The 18,796-nt window shown below is 43.1% G+C and overlaps 1 protein-coding gene across 2 annotated transcripts in view; it reads right to left on the bottom strand.

Annotated features, from left to right (window-relative positions):
- KPNA6 (karyopherin subunit alpha 6) overlaps nt 1-17,485 on the bottom strand; it is a 51,676-nt gene extending 34,191 nt beyond the window's left edge. Inside the window, exon 1 of one of the 2 annotated variants that reach the window (XM_082651997.1) lies at nt 17,406-17,485. In XM_082651997.1, coding sequence (XP_082508123.1) covers nt 17,406-17,409 — 4 coding nt within the window. In that variant the 5' untranslated portion in view covers nt 17,410-17,485. Of the gene's footprint in view, nt 1-9,544; nt 9,611-17,405 lie in introns of those variants that run through there. The other variant, XM_082651998.1, reaches the window with a different exon arrangement.
- Between the last annotated feature and the right edge of the window lie 1,311 nt (nt 17,486-18,796).

The following is an 18,796-nucleotide window of genomic DNA, read 5'->3' on the forward strand; positions in this document are numbered from 1 at the left end:
AAGAATTACTAGGGCTTCCCTGTCACACTAACCCAAAGTAAGCTACTCCGTTTTTGTCAGAACACCTGTTTTATTTCCTTCGTTACACTATGTACAATCTGTATCTGTTCTCCTGTGTAAGTTCTACAAAAACTTCTGTTGTATCCCCAGCATCTATGATATATACAAATATTTGCTGACTGAATCACTGTTCAAATATCTAGTCAATACTTACCGAGCACCTACACTGTCCCAGACACAAGGTGTAGCTGTAACAGTTGCTTAACAAGCGTTTGCCAGTAAGTGTAGGGTAAGGGAAGAAATGTACAGCAAAGGAATCTTCCTTGTGACTGGAGTGGAGCAGAACTTCCAAAAGCAGATTTGAGAAAGATTTCTTCCCAGAAACCCAGAAAGCACAGGTTTCCTCCAGAATTGGTATGAAAAGTGAATAGAGACGCTCTGTTGTAAGGACACACACACACACACACACAAATAAACAACTTAAAAAAAAAAAAAAGACTGCAGGACACAAATGGCTCAGAAAAAGACATTTTAGACAGCTACACCAGTGACCTTGTCAGTATTCATTCTATTTGACTTTCTAATTTGTCACTGATGATCACTTCTGCCTTCTTGAAACTCCACCCATGATTCTGAAGGCACCACCCTCTCCCAGTTCTCTCACCTTTCTAACCACTCCTTCTCAGGTGTTCCTCTCCCAACACCAATCTCTCAATGTCAGTGTGTATCAAAATTCTACTTTTGGTCCTCAGCAGAAGCAGCCACCTTTCCCAAGTGACCTCCCTTAGCTTCAACCTCCACTTTTACACTAAGTACCAAATCTCTGTTGTCACAACCTTTGCCTGTGTGTATTTCCAAATGCATACTGGCTATCTCCACCTCACTTTCTCTCTCCTTAAACCAGTTTCTTCTCCTAGGTTCCCTAGTTAGGAGTTAATGTCATTACCATTCATCTGGTCTTAGAGTCAGCCATGAACTTTCTATTCCCCAAAGACAACAGGCTGGCAAACTGATCTTCACCTGTACCAAAGATTCTCTCCTTAACCTCCTTAACCAAACTCTATCCAGGCTCCTCTGAGCCCTTTCTCAACTAGGTTCAACCTTGGCCCATCAAGATTTGAACAAAAAACACTAACATAGTTTCTAACAGCTCAAGGTCACATCACTAGATGACCCTAGCCCCCCTTAAAGTGCCTGCCTGAGAGAATCTCAAGGCTGCCAAATGAAATTACTGTTTCAGCCAACACCTGAATATAGGGTTCCTGTTTCCCAGGTTCTGTGGGAGGGTAGGAGACTACCTTCAATAAGCCCCAGTAGCAAACCCAGTTGGGTTTCATGTGGACCACCTCCCCCTCCCTTGCATTTTGTAATTTTTCATTTCCCTGACTTTACTGAGCTCTCTCTCACCCCCACCTCCATTCCCTCATCCTTCCTTTAAAACACCCAGTTACCTCTGCACAAAGTTGAAATCAGTTCACACTTTTCCCTATTGCAATGGTATATTACTGATTAAAATCTGTCCTTATCACTTTGGTGTCCAACTTTATCTGTGTTTATCTTTGTTTACCTGTTACTACAAACTGGTTCCCACTGACAACCTCCAATGGCCATGTTTTAGTTCACAACTCATCACCTCACTTCTAGATCATTAACTCTTTGAGAGCAAGAATGTGTAGCACAGTGCGCAGCACACACATGCTCTCAAATGTTCTATTCAACATTTTTAAACTTCAGTTTTCCAAAAGATCTGAAGTGGTTTACAATAAATTCAACAAAATAAAAATACCAAACCCAAAAATCTGGAAAAGGAATATACACATATGCATAGAAAATGGGGAAAGATGAATGCAGATCAGCAGAACCCAAGAGTCATTTAATTATTGAAACTGACTTGCATTTTGACATGTCAGCTACCTGTCAGCCAAAATAAAGCAATATGATTGAGCTCTTACATAATTCTCAATATCCATGATGGTGCCCTTTGAAGCACAAAAGTTTTAAATTTTCACTAAGTCCAGTTTATCTTTTTTGGGGGGGTGGGAGACTGCTTGTGCTTTCAGTGTCATGTCTAAGAAACTGTTGTCTAATCCAAGGTCATGATGATTTACTCCTGTTTTCTTAAATGGGTTTTATAGTTTTAGCTCTTTACATTTAAGTTTCTGATCTAAGTTAATTTATTTTATTTTATTTTTACTGTTTTATTTAATTTATTTTTTGGTTGTACCGCGCGGCATGCAGAACTTCCCCAACCAGGGATCGAACCCACACCCCCTGCAGTGGAAGCAAGGAGTCTTAACCACTGGACCACCAGGGAAGGCCCTAAGTTAATTTTTATATATGATGTAAGGCAGGAGTCCAACTTCATTTTTCTGCATATGCATACTTATTCTTTTTAGGCAATATATATATATCAATAGCACATTAGGATAATCAAAATAAACCAGTGATTCACACAAGTCCTTTCTTAATGAATTTAACATTAATTGAGATGCCTTCAAAGTTTTTATGATAGAACCAATCTACTAAACTAACAAACTCCTGTGATATATAAGTTCCTTTCCTGTGTCAAGTTACTTATTTCCATGTCCTGCTAGGACACCTCCATCAGGCGCCAAGGTAGGCAAGGATCATGATGCTCCTGCCAAAAAAATCACACATCTGTGTCCTTGCTGCTAGATGTGAAAAGAAGCAGTCTTCTCAAGTCCAGTCCAGAATGCTTTCCAAAGTCTCTGACCGTGGTGGAAAGTTTTCATCTACTAAATCCAGACTAAAAGCCTTTTGAAAGCTCTTTCAAAAATGCCAAAGTCACGGGCTTCCCTGGTGGCGCAATGGTTGAGAGTCCGCCTGCCGATGCAGGGGACACGGGTTCGTACCCCGGTCTGGGAAGATCCCACATGCCGCGGAGCGGCTAGGCCCGTGAGCCATGGCCGCTGGGCCTGCGCGTCCAGAGCCTGTGCTCCGCAACGGGAGAGGCCACAACAGTGAGAGGCCCGCATACAGCAAAAAAAAAAAAAAAAAAAGCCAAAGTCAGGGACTTCCCTGGTGGTCCAGTGGTTAAGACTCCACACTCCCAAAGCAGGGGGCACTGGTTTGATCCCTGGTTGGGGAACTAAGATCCTGCATGCCACAGGGTGCAGCCTAAAAAAACCAAAACAAAACAAAAATGCCAAAGTCAATCTCTAATCTCTGCAGAGGGTATGTTCCCAGGGAAAATTCAAATTTGATTGGTAATGATTTAGAAACAATTTGCTTAGCTTTTAAGTCTAAGCTCATACAGAATCCCCATTTTATTTATTTTTTATAAATTCTTTTTGTAAATATTCATTTGTTTATGGCTGCACTGGGTCTTTGTTGCTGCACGTGGGCTTTCTCTAGTTGCGGTGAGTGGGGGCTACTCTTCATTGCGGTGCACGGACTTCTCACTGCGGTGGCTTCTCTTTGTTGCAGAGCACAGGTTCTAGGCACGTGGGCTCAGTCGTTGTGGCGCACGGGCTTAAACGCTCTGCAGCATGGGGGATCTTCCCGGACCAGGGCTCGAACCCGTGTCCCCTGCACTGGCAGGCGGACTCTTAACTACTGCACCACCAGGGAAGTCCCTAGAACGCCCATTTTAGAGGTGAGAAAACTGATGCATAACTTGCAGAAGGACCCAGCTACTAAGTGGAAGACTCTAATCCAGATCTTTGAAGACTCTAATCCAGATCCTTCTGACTAAAGCCAAAGCTCTCTCTATTACATATCCTCTGCTCAACAGCATACTAGCCACAGGGGTCTCCTTTGTTATTTCTTGGAAGAAGTGTGTCAATGTTTCTTCTTGGATTCTACCACCCTAACCACTGCCTGACTCAATCTGTCAATGACATGTGGTCCAGTTCTTGCCAAGAATAGGGAATACAGGGCTTCCCTGGTGGCGCGGTGGTTGAGAGTCCGTCTGCCGATGCAGGGGACATGGGTTCATGCCCCGGTCCGGGAAGATCCCACATGCCACGGAGCAGCTGGGCCCATGAGCCATGGCCGCTGAGCCTGCGCGTCCGGAGCCTGTGCTCCGCAACGGAGAGGCCACAGCAGTGAGAGGCCCGCGTACCACAAAAAAAAAAAAAAAAAAAAAGAATAGGGAATACAAATATCAGAAGATACCAACACAGGGACTTCCCTGGTGATACAGTGGATAAGACTCTGTACTCCCAATGCAGGGGGCCTGAGTTCGATCCCTGGTCGGGGAACTATATCCCGCATGCTGCAACTAAGAGTCCGCATGCTGCAACTAAGATCCCGCGTGCCGCAACTATGACCAGGCACAGCCTAAATGAATGAATGAATGAATGAATGAATAAAAAGGTATCAACACAGATATGAATGGAAGTAGAATTTTGTAGGGACTGGCAGTGGTTAGGTAGTCATTTGAAGGCTATTTGCCACTTCAAAGGAAAACCAAAAACAACCATTTGAGTTAATCCTCCCTGTTCTGGTGTAGGGTTTGAAAATCTTTTTAAAAAGTTTAACATTGGGGGCTTCCCTGGTGGCGCAGTGGTTGAGAGTCCACCTGCCGATGCAGGGGACGCGGGTTCGTGCCCCGGTCCGGGAAGATCCCACATGCCGCGGAGCGGCTGGGCCCATGAGCCATGGCCGCTGAGCCTGCGCGTCCGGAGCCTGTGCTCTGCAACGGGAGAGGCCACAGCAGTGAGAGACCCGCATACCGCAAAAAAAAAAAAAGAGTTTAACATTGGGACTTCCCTGGTGGCGCAGTGGTTAAGAATCCGCCTGCCAATGCAGGGGACACGGATTCAATCCCACATGTCGCAGAGCAACTAAGCCCGTGTGCCAAGACTCCTGAGCCTGCGCTCTAGAGTCCACGAGCCACAACTACTGAGCCCGCATGCCACAACTACTGAAGCCCACGCGCCTAGAGTCCGTGCTCTGCAACAAGAGAAGCCAGCGCAATGAAGAGTAGCCCCCACTCGCTGCAACTAGAGAAAGCCCGTGCGCAACAACGAAGACCCAACACAGCCAGAAATAAATAAATAAATAAATTTTTAAAGAAAGAAAAGAAATACTTAGGCTGAGTGAAGGCACTGTGCTGGATAGAATATCAACAGGTACACCTGAATAGTGTGGTATTAGTGAAAGGAGCTACAAAGTCAGACAATCTGATTTCTGGTCTGCTACTTAACAAGTGTACAGCCTTGAGTGTCACTTATCTGTATCTCAATTTTGTTACCCTTGCCCTGTCTACCTCAGAGTTACAGTGAAGATCAAATGAGAATACACATGAAAGCACTTTGTAAATAGTAAAATGCTGTGCTAGTAAGGTAGAATTAGGTTTGGTAATAGTTTTTCAAACTTCTGGAATTTCTCTCAGAGCTTTTTATGACCAAGAAATACTGCAAACAAGGAAACAGTATGGAACAGTTCTGACGGCATGAGGTTCTCAGGGTGTTTGTTATCTGTAAGCCTGTCAGAACTGTCAATAACCAAGACAATGGGAGAGACTTCTCTATGGACAACTGCATTAGTCCATAATGGGGCCATAATAAGGCTCCTCATATTCTGGCAGATCCTCACAAGAATGGGCTGAAGAATGATCACTCCAGGAAACAAAGCTGAATCTATAAATCAGGAGGTCTGGCTAAAAGATCATGTGGGAAAAACAATCTTCTGTACACACAACTATATATTCAAAGCTCAAGGCCTAAGTGAAGCATGGCACACTGAGATACTGCATCAACCAGATAGCTGATAGTCCAAGTTCTCTAATCCTAATTCTCTCCTAGGATTTACTAGTCCTTTTGGCCCTTGAATCTATATATAAATGCAATGCTCAGACCTAGGAATGGGGAAGTAAGGGGTGGTGAGAGACATAGGAGAGGCCCAGGATAGCTACAGTCCAATTTCTCCAAAAGAAAAATTCCAAACATCCCTTGTAGACTGTGCAGAATCTGGAGGCTCTTACCTTCCTAGCGACACCCCATTGCCACTATCACTAGGTGCTACAAGGAACTAAAATGAATTACTTAAAGTAGGAAAACCAAAGCGCTTACCTTCCATTTCAGTCAATGCAAAAACATTCACTGAATATCTCCCAAGCACTCACACTGCTCAAGGAATCAAGGTGAAAAGAGAAATCCAAATGGTTATCTCCAAACTGACTCAAATAGACAAGTGATTTATTATTCATTTAATAAAATGTATGTGCCAGGCACTGTGCAGAAGCTTCTGCCTTCAGGAAGCTTTACAACCTAGTTTAGTCTCACAGCATCAAGAACAAAAAACAGGGCTTTCCTGGTGGCGCAGTGGTTGAGAGTCAGCCTGCCGATGCAGGGGACACGGGTTCGTGCTCCGGTTTAGGAAGATCCCACATGCCACACGGAGCGGCTGGGCTTGTGAGCCATGGCCACTAAGCCTGCGCGTCCGGAGCCTGTGCTCCGCAACGGGAGAGGCCACAACAGTGAGAGGCCCGCGTACTGCAAAAAAAAAAAAAAAAAAGAACAAAAAACATAATGAATCTAAGTGTGCAATGATGTCAGAGAGTGGAAGTGAGAACTATTTTTACTGTGTGGTGAGTTCTGAAGTGGTCTTTGAAGGCTAGATGGTTAATATTTCTAAAGGTAATGGCGTAGGGAGGGACAGCAGTTTACCAGGAGCAAAGATTTAGAGATCAGAAAGCCCACGGTTGGTTTGAGGGACAAGATCAGTTTGGTTAGAGAGGTATAAATACAAAGGCCCACAAGCAAAATGTCTTTGGGATGTAACAGTGAACTGCTGGCCCCTATTCTGCAGCACTCCGCCCCTCCATCCCCAGTCTTCAGACAAGGAGGGTTCTGCATGGCCTGTAGGTGCATTACACAAATCTCTCTGACTGGCTCTTCATTTCAACCTTTGGTAATAGGAGAAAGGGTTTTTCTAACAGCCCTTGTAACAAAATAAAAGCAGGATTTCTCTAACCTGTACATATTAATTCAAAAAGGAGGAGCTAGATTTGGGATGCAATCTTCTGAGGAGCCCAGGACAATATGGGGAAGAAGAGCCAGACTGAGAGGCCACACAAAGGGAACCCTCTCTGTCCTCATTAGACATGCTATGGACAGACACTCAGTGCTGCCCCTCAAACCTTGTCAGCTCCTTCCAATATGATGTAGTGAGAAAGAGCACTGATTTGAGAGTCAGGTGAGCTGGTTCCAATCCCAACTGAATAACCATGGGCAAATTACCCACTATTTTGAGTCTCTGCTTCCATTACCTATAAAATGAGAATAATAAACTTTATAGCCCAGTATGATTGATGAGGTAACGTGAAAGTGTCTAGGGTCTAAATGCTGAATCAATGGTATTTCCTTTTTCTTCTCAGCCCTACTTTGAAAGGCTTCAATTCCCCATGAGGGCAATTTCCCAGAAGTCAGAGTCAAAGAGGACGACTATATTTTCTTGCTCTCCATTAGCAGGTGGTTTTTCCTCTTCCTTTCTCCTAACACTGTAGCTCCCTTCTCTTAACCTTTATCCTTCTATTCCATCTTCATTCCCTCCAAAGCTAGGCTGTAAGAACCAATAAGCCAGAGTTTTTTGTTTTGTTTTGTTTTTTTAGGCCACGCCGTGTGGCATGCAGGATCTTAGTTCCCCAAACAGGGATCAAACCTGTGCCCCCTGCAGTGGAAACATGGAGTCTTAATCACTGGACCGCCAGGGAAGTCCCAAGCCAGAGTTTTCAGAAAGGGCCTATTCTCTACCATTTACCTCACCCCAAGATAAGCAATTCTAACCACGTCTCATTACAATTATTGCTTCTTTGGAAGATTTAAAAGCTGATGACTTTCAAATCTACATCTGCAGTGCATATCTAATACTCAAGGGGTTCCTTCTATCCATGTTCCATAAGCACCTCAAATGCTTAAAAAAAATTTCTTTTTAAGTCATCATCTCCATAAACCTGCTCCTCATACATTCCTTATACATTTCATTATCCACAATCCCATATCTGGAATTCTGAAATCAAAAGAGCTCTGAAAATAAGAAGGTTTTTAGTATATATAACACAAAATACATTTAGCAACAAAACCTGAACAAAATTAACATGAGACTATTTATAGCCCTTATTAATCCCACTCAATTAATATTCAAATGATTTGCCTGAAAATATTAATATTATTTGACTATACAGGGCTCTATCCCAGACCCTGCTGGAGGTGTTATGCACTCAAAAGGGTGAAACTGGTTCATGGGGGAGGGGGAGAACTTAGATATTACAATGGTATGTGGCCCTCCAAAGCTCAACCTTACAAATAAAGACTTATTCCCTAGTATCTAATTTTTCTTGCTGGATTTTCTTGAGTATTACATAAGCAGCATTGACACTCACTTCATAAAAGGCAGACAAAAAGTATGCAAGAACTATACTACAAAGCTATGGCAAACAGACAGCTATGACTGGGGGACTTTCTCTTGACTGATGGCTGAATCTTGAAGTCATATGACAAGAGGTGGCCTGAGCATGCCTGTTTTGCCCTGTAGATGTTATTTATGTTTGATCCTCAGTGCTTCTGTGTGTGACATGGGTTTTGATAATTAAATTAAAAATTTACATTTTATTATTTAATTCTACAAATTAAAATGTGTCCCAATTAATTATGCCAAGTGCTAAAAAGAAAAATGTTAACAATATCTGAACGACTATCTAGCAGCTAGTTAAAAGTTATTTTCTCATATCAGCAAAAGTTAAAAAGTTTACTAAAAATAATGTTAAGAAACTGATTTTTCTCTATTGTTTTGTTTTTGCTGGAAAATGAACAACTTTAAATGATTTTTAAAAATCTGATTACACTGTTTCTGTATTTATAAATACTAATTTGCATATGCAATTTGATACATTACAACTTATATAAGTAAATAAAAGTTACTCAGCAAATACAGCTATAAAACTTAGTTAAATGTAAATAGCTTTTTAACTTTTAACCTAAAAATCTTGTTTAGTCACTCCTAACCTTGCACTGAATAAAAAGCAAGCTTTATGCTTACTCATTTTATGTATAAAGCACAGACATACTTACTGTACGTAAAAAGATATAGAGTATATCTGCATGTTAAAATTTCATGGGAGGGATGCATTAGGGAAAAAAGATGTCTAAAAAGGCTTCTTAGGAAGGTGATAATGAATGGAAAGGTTGAGGAAACAATGATATAAGGGATTAGGGAACTGTACCAGTATCTTCTCAGCTTTTCAAGTCAGAAACTTGGGAGTCACCCTTGACAACTCTTTTCCCCTTATCCCCATATCCAATCACTAGTAATGGTCAGCTTTATTTCCTATTTCTGGACTGTCTCTGTCTCTTCTTCTCCATTCCTACTGCCATTACCCTAACTCAGATCTTCATGATCTCTTGCCTAGACTTTATAAGAGCCTCATTAACCTGTTCCTTTTCTCTTTATTCCAAACTTCTTGAAACAGTTTGTCTCTCCTCTCTTATTTCTTAGCCCACTCCAATCTGCTTCCATGCTATCAAAACTGTTTTCGTAAAAGACACTGATTAAGTGCAAAATGCTAAATTCAATAGACCTTTTCAGTCATTTTTCTCGTCCTCTTGGCAGCACTCAATCTTGATAGCCATATCCTTCTTGAAATACTCTTTTCCGTTGGTTTATGAGACATCAATCACTACTTGTTTTCTTCAAATTGTGGCTGCTGATCCCCTTCTTCCTGCACATTAAAGCTAATGAAACTTGAGGTTCTCTTTTCAGCCCATCTCCCATGATATACATTTTTCATAGGCACTATCAGTGATTCCCATGGTCTTAGTTACCATATATAAACAGATGATGAATCCTCTATCTCCATCCCCAGACCCCACGCTTGAGCCCCAGACTTCTCTATCCAGTTGTTTTTTGGACAGCTTCCCTTGGAGGTCACAGAGATACCTCAAAAATGTCCAAATTTAAACTCAACTCAGTTAAAAGCATCACTATCCACTCTGCTGCTCAAGGCAAGAGGCCTAGGAGTCATGCTTAATTCCACCCTGCCCCAACCACTTTCAGCCTCCAGATGAAACCAATAACCAAGCCCTGCTAATTCAAATTCCTAAATCTTATTCTCCACTGTTACTACCTCAATCTCCATCAACATCTCTTGCTAGGACTACCACACTACTTAAGAACCAACTACTTCAAGAACCTCCTGGTTGGAATGTTATCGCAGTCTAATTCATTCTCCCCAGAGCAGTCAAGCAATATAAATAAATTAATTTGATCACGTCACTTCTGAGATTAAAACCTTTCAATGGCATTTCACTGTTATCAGGATAAGGTCCAAATATCATTCCCCCTATGCTACCAACCCACCTAGCCTACCAATCTTTTGCTTGTGAAATAATCATTTCACCCTGCCACTGACAACTATCCATAGATCAGCTCTCATTAGCTTAAAGGCCTTCCCTGATCCCCCTATGGCGGGGTGGACCCCCTTATTATATAAATCCATAGTAATGCGGACTGCTCCACTCAAAATATTTATCATTTTATAATGGTATGCGATACAAAATCAACTGGGACATAGGAAGAAAAACATACACATATGTTGTAACTAACACACATATATATGTATATAAATAACATATACAAATGTTACATATATATAAAAATAATATATACGAATGTTACATATATATAAGTAAGGCTTACCTTTATTATGCATTAGCCTATTAATACTGGCAACTTTTATCTGTTGGTCAGGTGGCCAAGTTTTCCTGAAGGAAGACTGGGAGTTATACCAATCAGGTGAAGACACTAGTTCATTCACATTTATCATACTGCATGACACTGTAGTTTGTGTGCCTAGTTAAGTGGATTTACAAGATAGCTACTTTTAACTAAATTAACATTCACAAAATAAATAAACAGCTTAGAGTCCTACCAAGAAACTGAATCGGGGCTTCCCTGGTGGTGCAGTGGTTAAGAATCCGCCTGCCAATGCAGGGACATGGGTTCGAGCCCTGGTCCAGGAAGATTCCACATGCCGTGGAGCAACTAAGCCTGTGCGCCACAAATACTGAGCCTGTGCTCTAGAGCCTGCGAGCCACAATTACTGAGCCCACATGCTGTAACTACTGAAGCCTGTGCGCCTAGAGCCCGTGCTCCACAACAAGAGAAACCACTGCAATGAGAAGCCCGCGCACTGCAACAAGTAGTAGCCCCCACTCACTGCAACTAGAGAAAGCCCGCACACAGCCACGAAGACCCAACGCAACCAAAAATAAATAAATAAATTTAAAAAAAGAAAATGGGGCTTCCCTGGTGGCGCAGTGGTTGGGAGTCCGCTGCCAGTGCAGGGGACACGGGTTCGTGCCCGGGTCCGGGAAAATCCCACATGTCGCGGAGTGGCTAGGCCCGTGAGACATGGCCGCTGAGCCTGCGTGTCCGGAGCCTGTGCTCTGCAACGGGAGAGGCCACAACAGTGAGAGGCCCGCGTACCGCAAAAAAAAAAAAAAAAAAAAAAAAAAAAGAAAATGAATGGAAGATAATGTTAATAATGCAGGAAGAGGAACAAAGAAACAGCAGAGCTGATGTCTCTGGAAGTAAAAGCTCCTAAGTACCAGAATTTCACCTGCCACATCACAATAAAACAAAACAAAATAACATAATGACCAGCTAATCAGATCTAAGTCAGCCAAAGATTTAAAATTATCTAGAAGATTATTTAAAATATGGACTTACACTCTCTCATGCACCTTACTCTGAATGTATAATATGCTTAAAAATAATACTTACTGAATACACAATGCTATCATGATCAGCAAGACATTTAAAAACACTTGTCTTGGGCTTCCCTGGTGGCGCAGTGGTTAAGAGTCCATCTGCCAATGCAAGGGACACGGGTTCGAGCCCTGGTCCAGGAGGATCCCACATGCCGCAGAGCAATTGAGCCCGTGCACCACAACTACTGAGCCTGTACTCTTAGAGCTCGCGAGCCACAAATACTGAGCCCACGTGTCACAACTACTGAAGCCTGCGTGCCTAGAGCCCGTGCTCTGCAACGAGAGGCCACCACAATGAGAAGCCTGTGCACCTCAATGAAGAGTGGCCCCTGCTCGCCGCAACTAGAGAAAGCCCGCAAACAGCAACGAGGACCCAACACAGCCAAAAATAAATAAATAAAATAAATAAATTTAAAAACACTTGTCTTCATCCTTTTATAATAAATACGGTGTATATATTTTTTGGCCTTGCCTCACGGCTTGCGGGATCTTAGTTCCCCGACCAGGGATCGAACCCGGGCACCCTGCAATGGAAGCAGAGTCCTAACCACTGGACTGCCAAGGAATTCCCAAAATGTGTTTAGATTTTAAAAGTTAACTTGTAACATCTAAAAATTTTTAATCTGTTATGAAATCATATGAAAATTCAGATTTCCAACCTCAAGGGGGAGAGGGATTGTGGAAAGGGATGCGAAATTATGCAGTAAGGCAACACTAGACCTACATTCTGTCATGGCAACAACTGGCTGGACCTCATCAGATTGCATGGGACTCTAGTTGGCCCGCCAGTCTACATTTGGTTGATTTTACTCGATTACCCATTAGAATTTAAGCTCTAGGATTTCACTAAAAATATATATATATTTTTGTCTGTTTTGTTCACTGCTGTATTTCCAGGGCCTAGAACAGTAGCTGGCACACAGTAGGCATTCAGTAAACATTTGCTGAAATTAACAAATAACAGGTGCCTGCCTGCCTAATCCCTAAAAATGTTTCTGACAAGTATTCATAATATGTTTCTGCCTTCCCCTAAAAGACAAATTGATTTATCTTTTATATTTAGCACAGGGCCTGACACATACTAAGTACTTTATTTGCTCACTGTATGACTAATAGCAATTAGTTATCACTTACTGAGTACTCACTGTGTGCTAAACACCACGTTAAAACACTTTACAAGCATTAGCTCATTTAATCACCCTAACACTCCTATGAGGCAGATGCTATCACCCCTGTTTTAAGAGATGAGGAAAATCAATCTCTGGAGATTAAGCAATCGGTCAAAGCTCTAACTGTATTACAGAATGAAATAACTGTAACACAAGATAAAATATGAAAAGAGCTATAGGAAAGGCAAGAACAAAGTGCTACAGAATTCAGAAGGACAGTTCACTTCCAGTTTGGAAGGCATAACACACATATTTGGGAAAGGTCCCTGAGGGAGGTAGCATTTAAACTAAATCTTGTAAAAGGGCCAAGATTTTCATAGGAAAAGATGGGTGGGGAAGGGATTGCTTTTGTCACTTTCTCTACCAGGAAAGGTGAAGTACATACCAAGGAGGTAGTCTGCGTAGAATGTAGGATATGTGGATAAATATTAAATCGAACAAGACTAGTAAAGTCAATAGGAAGGCCTTGAGTACCATACCCTATGGGTTATGATTTTATCCTGTAGACAAAAAGAAGTCCATGAAGGTTCCTAAACTAAGGAGAAGAGTGACAAGACCAGAAGGGTGTTTTAGCAACGTTGCTGCAGCAGAACTGGTCAGGGTGCGGAGGCTATATAGAACAGATTTAGAAGGCTCCTGAAGTAACACCACCTTTACAATTTACAATATTTTCTGACACCTAGTACTTCACTGACACTTCACTAACAACATTAATAAATAGTATTATCATATTTTCACATCAAGGAGCCTGAGACTTAGCAATTTTAAAGACCACAGAATTAAGTCTTTGTGGGACTATGCTGTGAGAATAACCAACACAAAACAATTTAGGGAAGACATCAGTAACAGGATCACAGTATCCAACAACTGCCAATATAGGAAGGGAAGAAAAGAGTAAGGAACCAAAAATAGGTAAGATTTCTATCTTACGCCCTAGTGTCTGGGCCAGTGGTCCCACCATTAACAAAAATGTAGGAAAGGTACACCAGGAAGGGGGAGTGAGTTTGATGCTTGTGGGACACAGTTTAGTAGCTCTCTAAGTTGCTGATTGGAACTGTGGGGTGGGTGGGCAAGGCTGGAGGGAAACTAAGAAATGGGATAAATTACTTCCTGACCTGGAGGCATTATCAGAAAGGTTTTGTTACTTGCAGCAAACCAGAAGCAGCTTTTAGTATCCTAGAGCCCAGTGACAGGACAGTTCCAAAAACATCATGAAGAAATCAGATTCTTTCCGTCTTCTCGACCCTCACCCTTAGAACTGCCTGCTCTTATTTCTAAATTCTGCCTCATGATTCCAGCGTTGCTAATGGCAATTTCAGAGTCAGAAAAGGGATCTTTCCTTTCCAGAGGTAGAACACAGCCCTTAATAGCCTATATTTTGGTTAGAACCATACTACCTGAGTATTTCCTCTATTTACTAGCTGTGACCTTGCTTAAGTTACTGAATCTCTCTGTGCTTCAGTTTTCTCAACTAGAATGTGAGAAGCTGAGAAATAAACGAATTAGTATTACAGTACTTAGTGCCTAGCACATAGCAAGTTCTATGTAAGTGTTCGCTATTATTATAGCTTTCCTATCTCTCCATCTCTTTGAAGCTCTCACACTTCGGTGATACCTGGGTTAAAATATAAAGTGGCAAAAAAACAACAGAATAAAACTTGGCAAATAAGGAACTCTTTTCGGAAGTCCTCCAGGCTTCCTTTCACATTCATTAGCCAAAATCTGCATCACATGCCCATACTTAAATCAATCACAGCCTAGGGAGATAGAATTACAATGATTGGTTTAGTTTATATCAATCAAGACCTACCCCCTGGGGCTGGGAAGGTGCTGCCAGATTCCTGGTTAGCAGGATGGCAGGAACAGCGATAAAAACGACCAGGTGTCTGCCAAGACTTAGTCTTGAGAGGCTGCGGTCTCTGCTAGGGAGGGTTAGAAAAAGTAACTTCCAGAGCTGCAAGCCTCAACCCCACAGGGTTCCTAAGAGCAATGAAATCACTGCAAAGGTCTGTTAAGGCTAGTGAAGTTTGGCACAGGAGAAATAGTATAGGATATAGGCCAGAGCTCGAGGAGCGTACTCTTGAGAGGCAGTGAAACACAGCAGGTTCTAGATTCATGGAGGTGTGACGCAGGCCATGTTAGCGTTCCCAGCCCTAGGGCCTAGATCACCAGCCTTGGACTTAATCACCTAATCTTCTCAAAGCCTGTTTACTCATTTATAAATGGGGATAACCCAAATTATCTCGGATTTGATGTTAGGATTAAATGTAAGGATATATTTCACCCCGTAGTATAAGGATCAGAGAAAAAAACAAAAATAACCAACCCACACACAAAAACCCCACAAAACAAAAACCCCAATGGCCTGGTGTTCAGAAAGACAAGGTGCAAGGCGGGATGGGGGTGGCGGGGAGGTACCTGAAATGGAGTTGCAGAGAAGAGAGGAGGCTGCCTGACTCTAGACTAAAACTCCCCTTCAGGACCCTGGTCAGGTTCTGTTGCTCTATTGAAGAACTTTCATTTCAAAGTTTACCAGAAAAGGATTAAATTTAATCACACCTGAAGTCTTCTTAGAGGTTTATGTGCAGCAAAATGGGTAAGAATCTCACTTCTGGCTTTGCTGTAACTAACTGTGTTATGTTCTCTGAGGTAGTTTCCCCATCTATAAAAACTAAGTAAATCACTGTCGAATTTATTTCACTGGGCTTAATAAACTAAATATTAGCCCCTTCCCTTTGAGGCAGCAGTGTTCCTGAAATTGAAGGCCAATACAAAATCTATAACATAAAAGCCCCTAAAATTTTTCATTGATACATAAAGTTGCAGCTACAAGGACAGGCCTATCAGTCTTAATGGAGGATTCTGGAAACCAGAGTACTTAAAGGAAAGGAACAAACATTACTGAAAACATTATTGAAGGTGGAAAAGAATCTGTTCTGATATTTATAGAGCCCTTACTAGTCTCCAAACACTGTGGTATCTTATTTAATTCTCAAACACCTCGATAACCCTGCCCCCTCCCCTCTTTCTAGAGATGAGGAAAGGAAGGCTCAGAAAGGAAGAAAATAACATTTATCGTGGACTGTACTGGATGTTTTCCACATGCATCACTGCATCTGACATTTAAGTGACTTCTCTGGATGAGAGCTACGAAGTAGCAGCCAGGATTATAATGCCAGATCTGATTCTAAAGTCATTGCCCTGCAGCTCAAGGGAGTAATTTATGTTTCCTCAGGATCAGGTTTCTTACAAAACTCAATCCCAGAATCTCAAGCCCCACCCCCAACACACCCACAATAGTTGGGGTTAGCAATTCACTTTGCAGTTTTCCAGTTTCTTTCAGATTAAAGATTTCAAAGTGGGCCCACTAGCAAAAATACAAAACACCTTTACAACTCTGCCTAGGATTAAAAGCTTTCTTTCCCCCTTTTCCAGCCCAATCACTTGGGAGCCAGGCCATAAAGAACAACAGCTATAAACTAGGGCTCTGGAGCGATCAACCTGGTTTAAGCCACTGACTGTGTGACCTTGGGTAAGTTACTTTACCTCCCTAAGCCTCAGTTTCCTTATCTGTAAAATAGGGATAATAGCAGTATCTATCTCAATAAATAGGTTGTGCATATTAAATAAAATGTGACATGTAAAGCAATCAGAGCAATGCCTGCACACGGGAAGAGCTTAGCAAATTTAATAGTTCTCATTGCTGGAGAAGAAGTACCACTGATGGTTCTGTCCCTAAGTCCAAAGACTTCGCCATCGTATTCTCTCTGAGCACAGGCCTTGCTACCTGGAGTCCCTTTAGAAAGAGCAACAGGTCGCTCCTTTTCTCCTAACCAGGGCCAGGCCCAGAAACCTAAAGCCCCCGACCTATACATGACTACGAGATCTTGGCACTGGTTTTCTACCACTACGAAGGCTGTCACTCTGAACCCAACCGAACCACCCAATTTCCGCCTCGGCTCGGTAAGTTCTCCCGGCCTTCAGCGGCCCAGGCTGCCTTCGGCATGGCTGCCCCTGGTTACAGGCCTGGAGCTGGCTCGCCTGGCGTCCCTTCGCCAAATAACTCTCTCTGCGACGTAGGGAGGGTTTCCCTGAGTTCAGGGCAACCAGTGAATCCAGTTAAGAGGCGCGTCGGTCAGACACACGCCGAAGAGGGCTGCCTTAAACGCCTCCCGGGCCTGCCACCGGGAGCCCGGCCCAGACCGGAGGGTCAGCCCCTTTCTAACCTCCGGGAACGCGTGGGGTCCGGCCCAGGGCCACCACGTGGGGGCTCCAGGAGTGGCAAGGTGTTTCCGAAACCAGCCCCCAAAGACTGCTCCCCGCTTGGGCCCTAACCTGGCCCCAAACTGGCCTGAGCGGCGCTCCCGGCCTGGCTTCTCCCCTCAACCCTATTTGGAGGAGCCTCAGACATCCTCTGCACACTGCAGACAGGCTCTCGCCAGACTCCAAGCCCCGACACTGCCTCAGACCGAGTCCCCAATTGCCTGGTTTCCTTACTCACCCATCGCGGCTCCGCTCGCTCTTACTTGGCGGCGGCAGCGGCGGCAGCTTCGGCGGCAGCTTCAGCAGACAATATGGCGGATCTGCAGGACGGCAGCCCGAAACGGACAAACAACTTAACAATCCCGGGAAGAAACGCGCTTTCGGCCCCACCGCCTAGTTCACAGCGACGACCGCATTTAAAGAGACCGCAGCTACTAAAGGCGGGGAATAAGGATGGAATATGAAAGGAGTGGGTGGAGAAAAACTGGGAGGGATACCTACTAAAGAAAGTTAAGTGTGCTTAGGATTTCTCAGCTTTTTCTGCTATTTCCTTTTTGTAGTGAGGTCTCCTCCCGTAGAAACTTTTTCTTCCAGAAAGGTATTCCTTCCTTTTGTAGTTAAAACCACCCATAGACCCTGAACCGGATATATGAATAAGGAGTCATCTGGAAAGGTGAAGTGACTTGCTCAAGGATATAGCGATAAGGAAATGAAGAAGTCTAGAGTAAACCCGATTACAATCTTATTGGGAGATACAAAGTGGAAAAATAATGAGACCGGTGCAGTGCTTTATAGTTGACAGAGCTATTTCATTTAGCCTTACTGCAATCTCTCTGAGGGCACAAGTCAGTTCTATAGTGTTCATCACTGATCTCCAGCACCTAGCACAGCATCTGGCACGTGGTATGTGTTCCATGAATAACTGTTGAATGAATAAACAAACGAATGAATAGATCTGTGAGTTACACAAAAAAAGGGATATGATCTCCCTTTTTAGACATGAGGAAATTGAGGCTCTGAGGTTCATACATCTTTTTTTTTTTTTTAATATTTATTTAGTTTGGCTGTGCCAGGTCCTTAATTGCGGCACGCGGGATCTTTAGTTGGGGCATGTGGGCTTCTTAGCTGCAGCATGTGGACTTCTTAGTTGCGGCATGCAAGATATAGTTCCCCGACCAGTGATCGAACCCACGTCCCCTGCATTGGAAGGCGGATTCTTAACTACTGGACCACCAAGGAAGTCCCGTTGTCGTGTGTCTTTTGAATCATGGAACTTACGGCTGGTGCACATTAGACCTCCCTTTTTGCATAATAGGATTCCGGTCCTTCTGTCCCCCACCTCAACACACAGAGGAAGGCTATGTCTTCAAGTCACTGGTCCCAAGAGGGAGCTATCTTTTGGAAGCCCAGGTCCTGTCATAACAAATTGCCACCTCTAGTTGTGGACCTGGCCCACCTAGGGAAACAACTCAAAAAGCCAATTCTAGGACTCAGGGTCAGGAAAGGGAGTGTTATCTTTCTCTTGCTACTGCCACTTCTCAAGGTCAGACCTCTTCATTCTCTGTTGGTCTATTTTACCTGCCTCCTCACTGGTGTGCCTCCAGGTTCTCCCATTTGCACCCATTATCT

Source organism: Grampus griseus (assembly GCF_964374135.1).
Source record: "Grampus griseus genome assembly, chromosome: 1".
NCBI classification, from domain to species: Eukaryota; Metazoa; Chordata; class Mammalia; order Artiodactyla; family Delphinidae; genus Grampus; species Grampus griseus.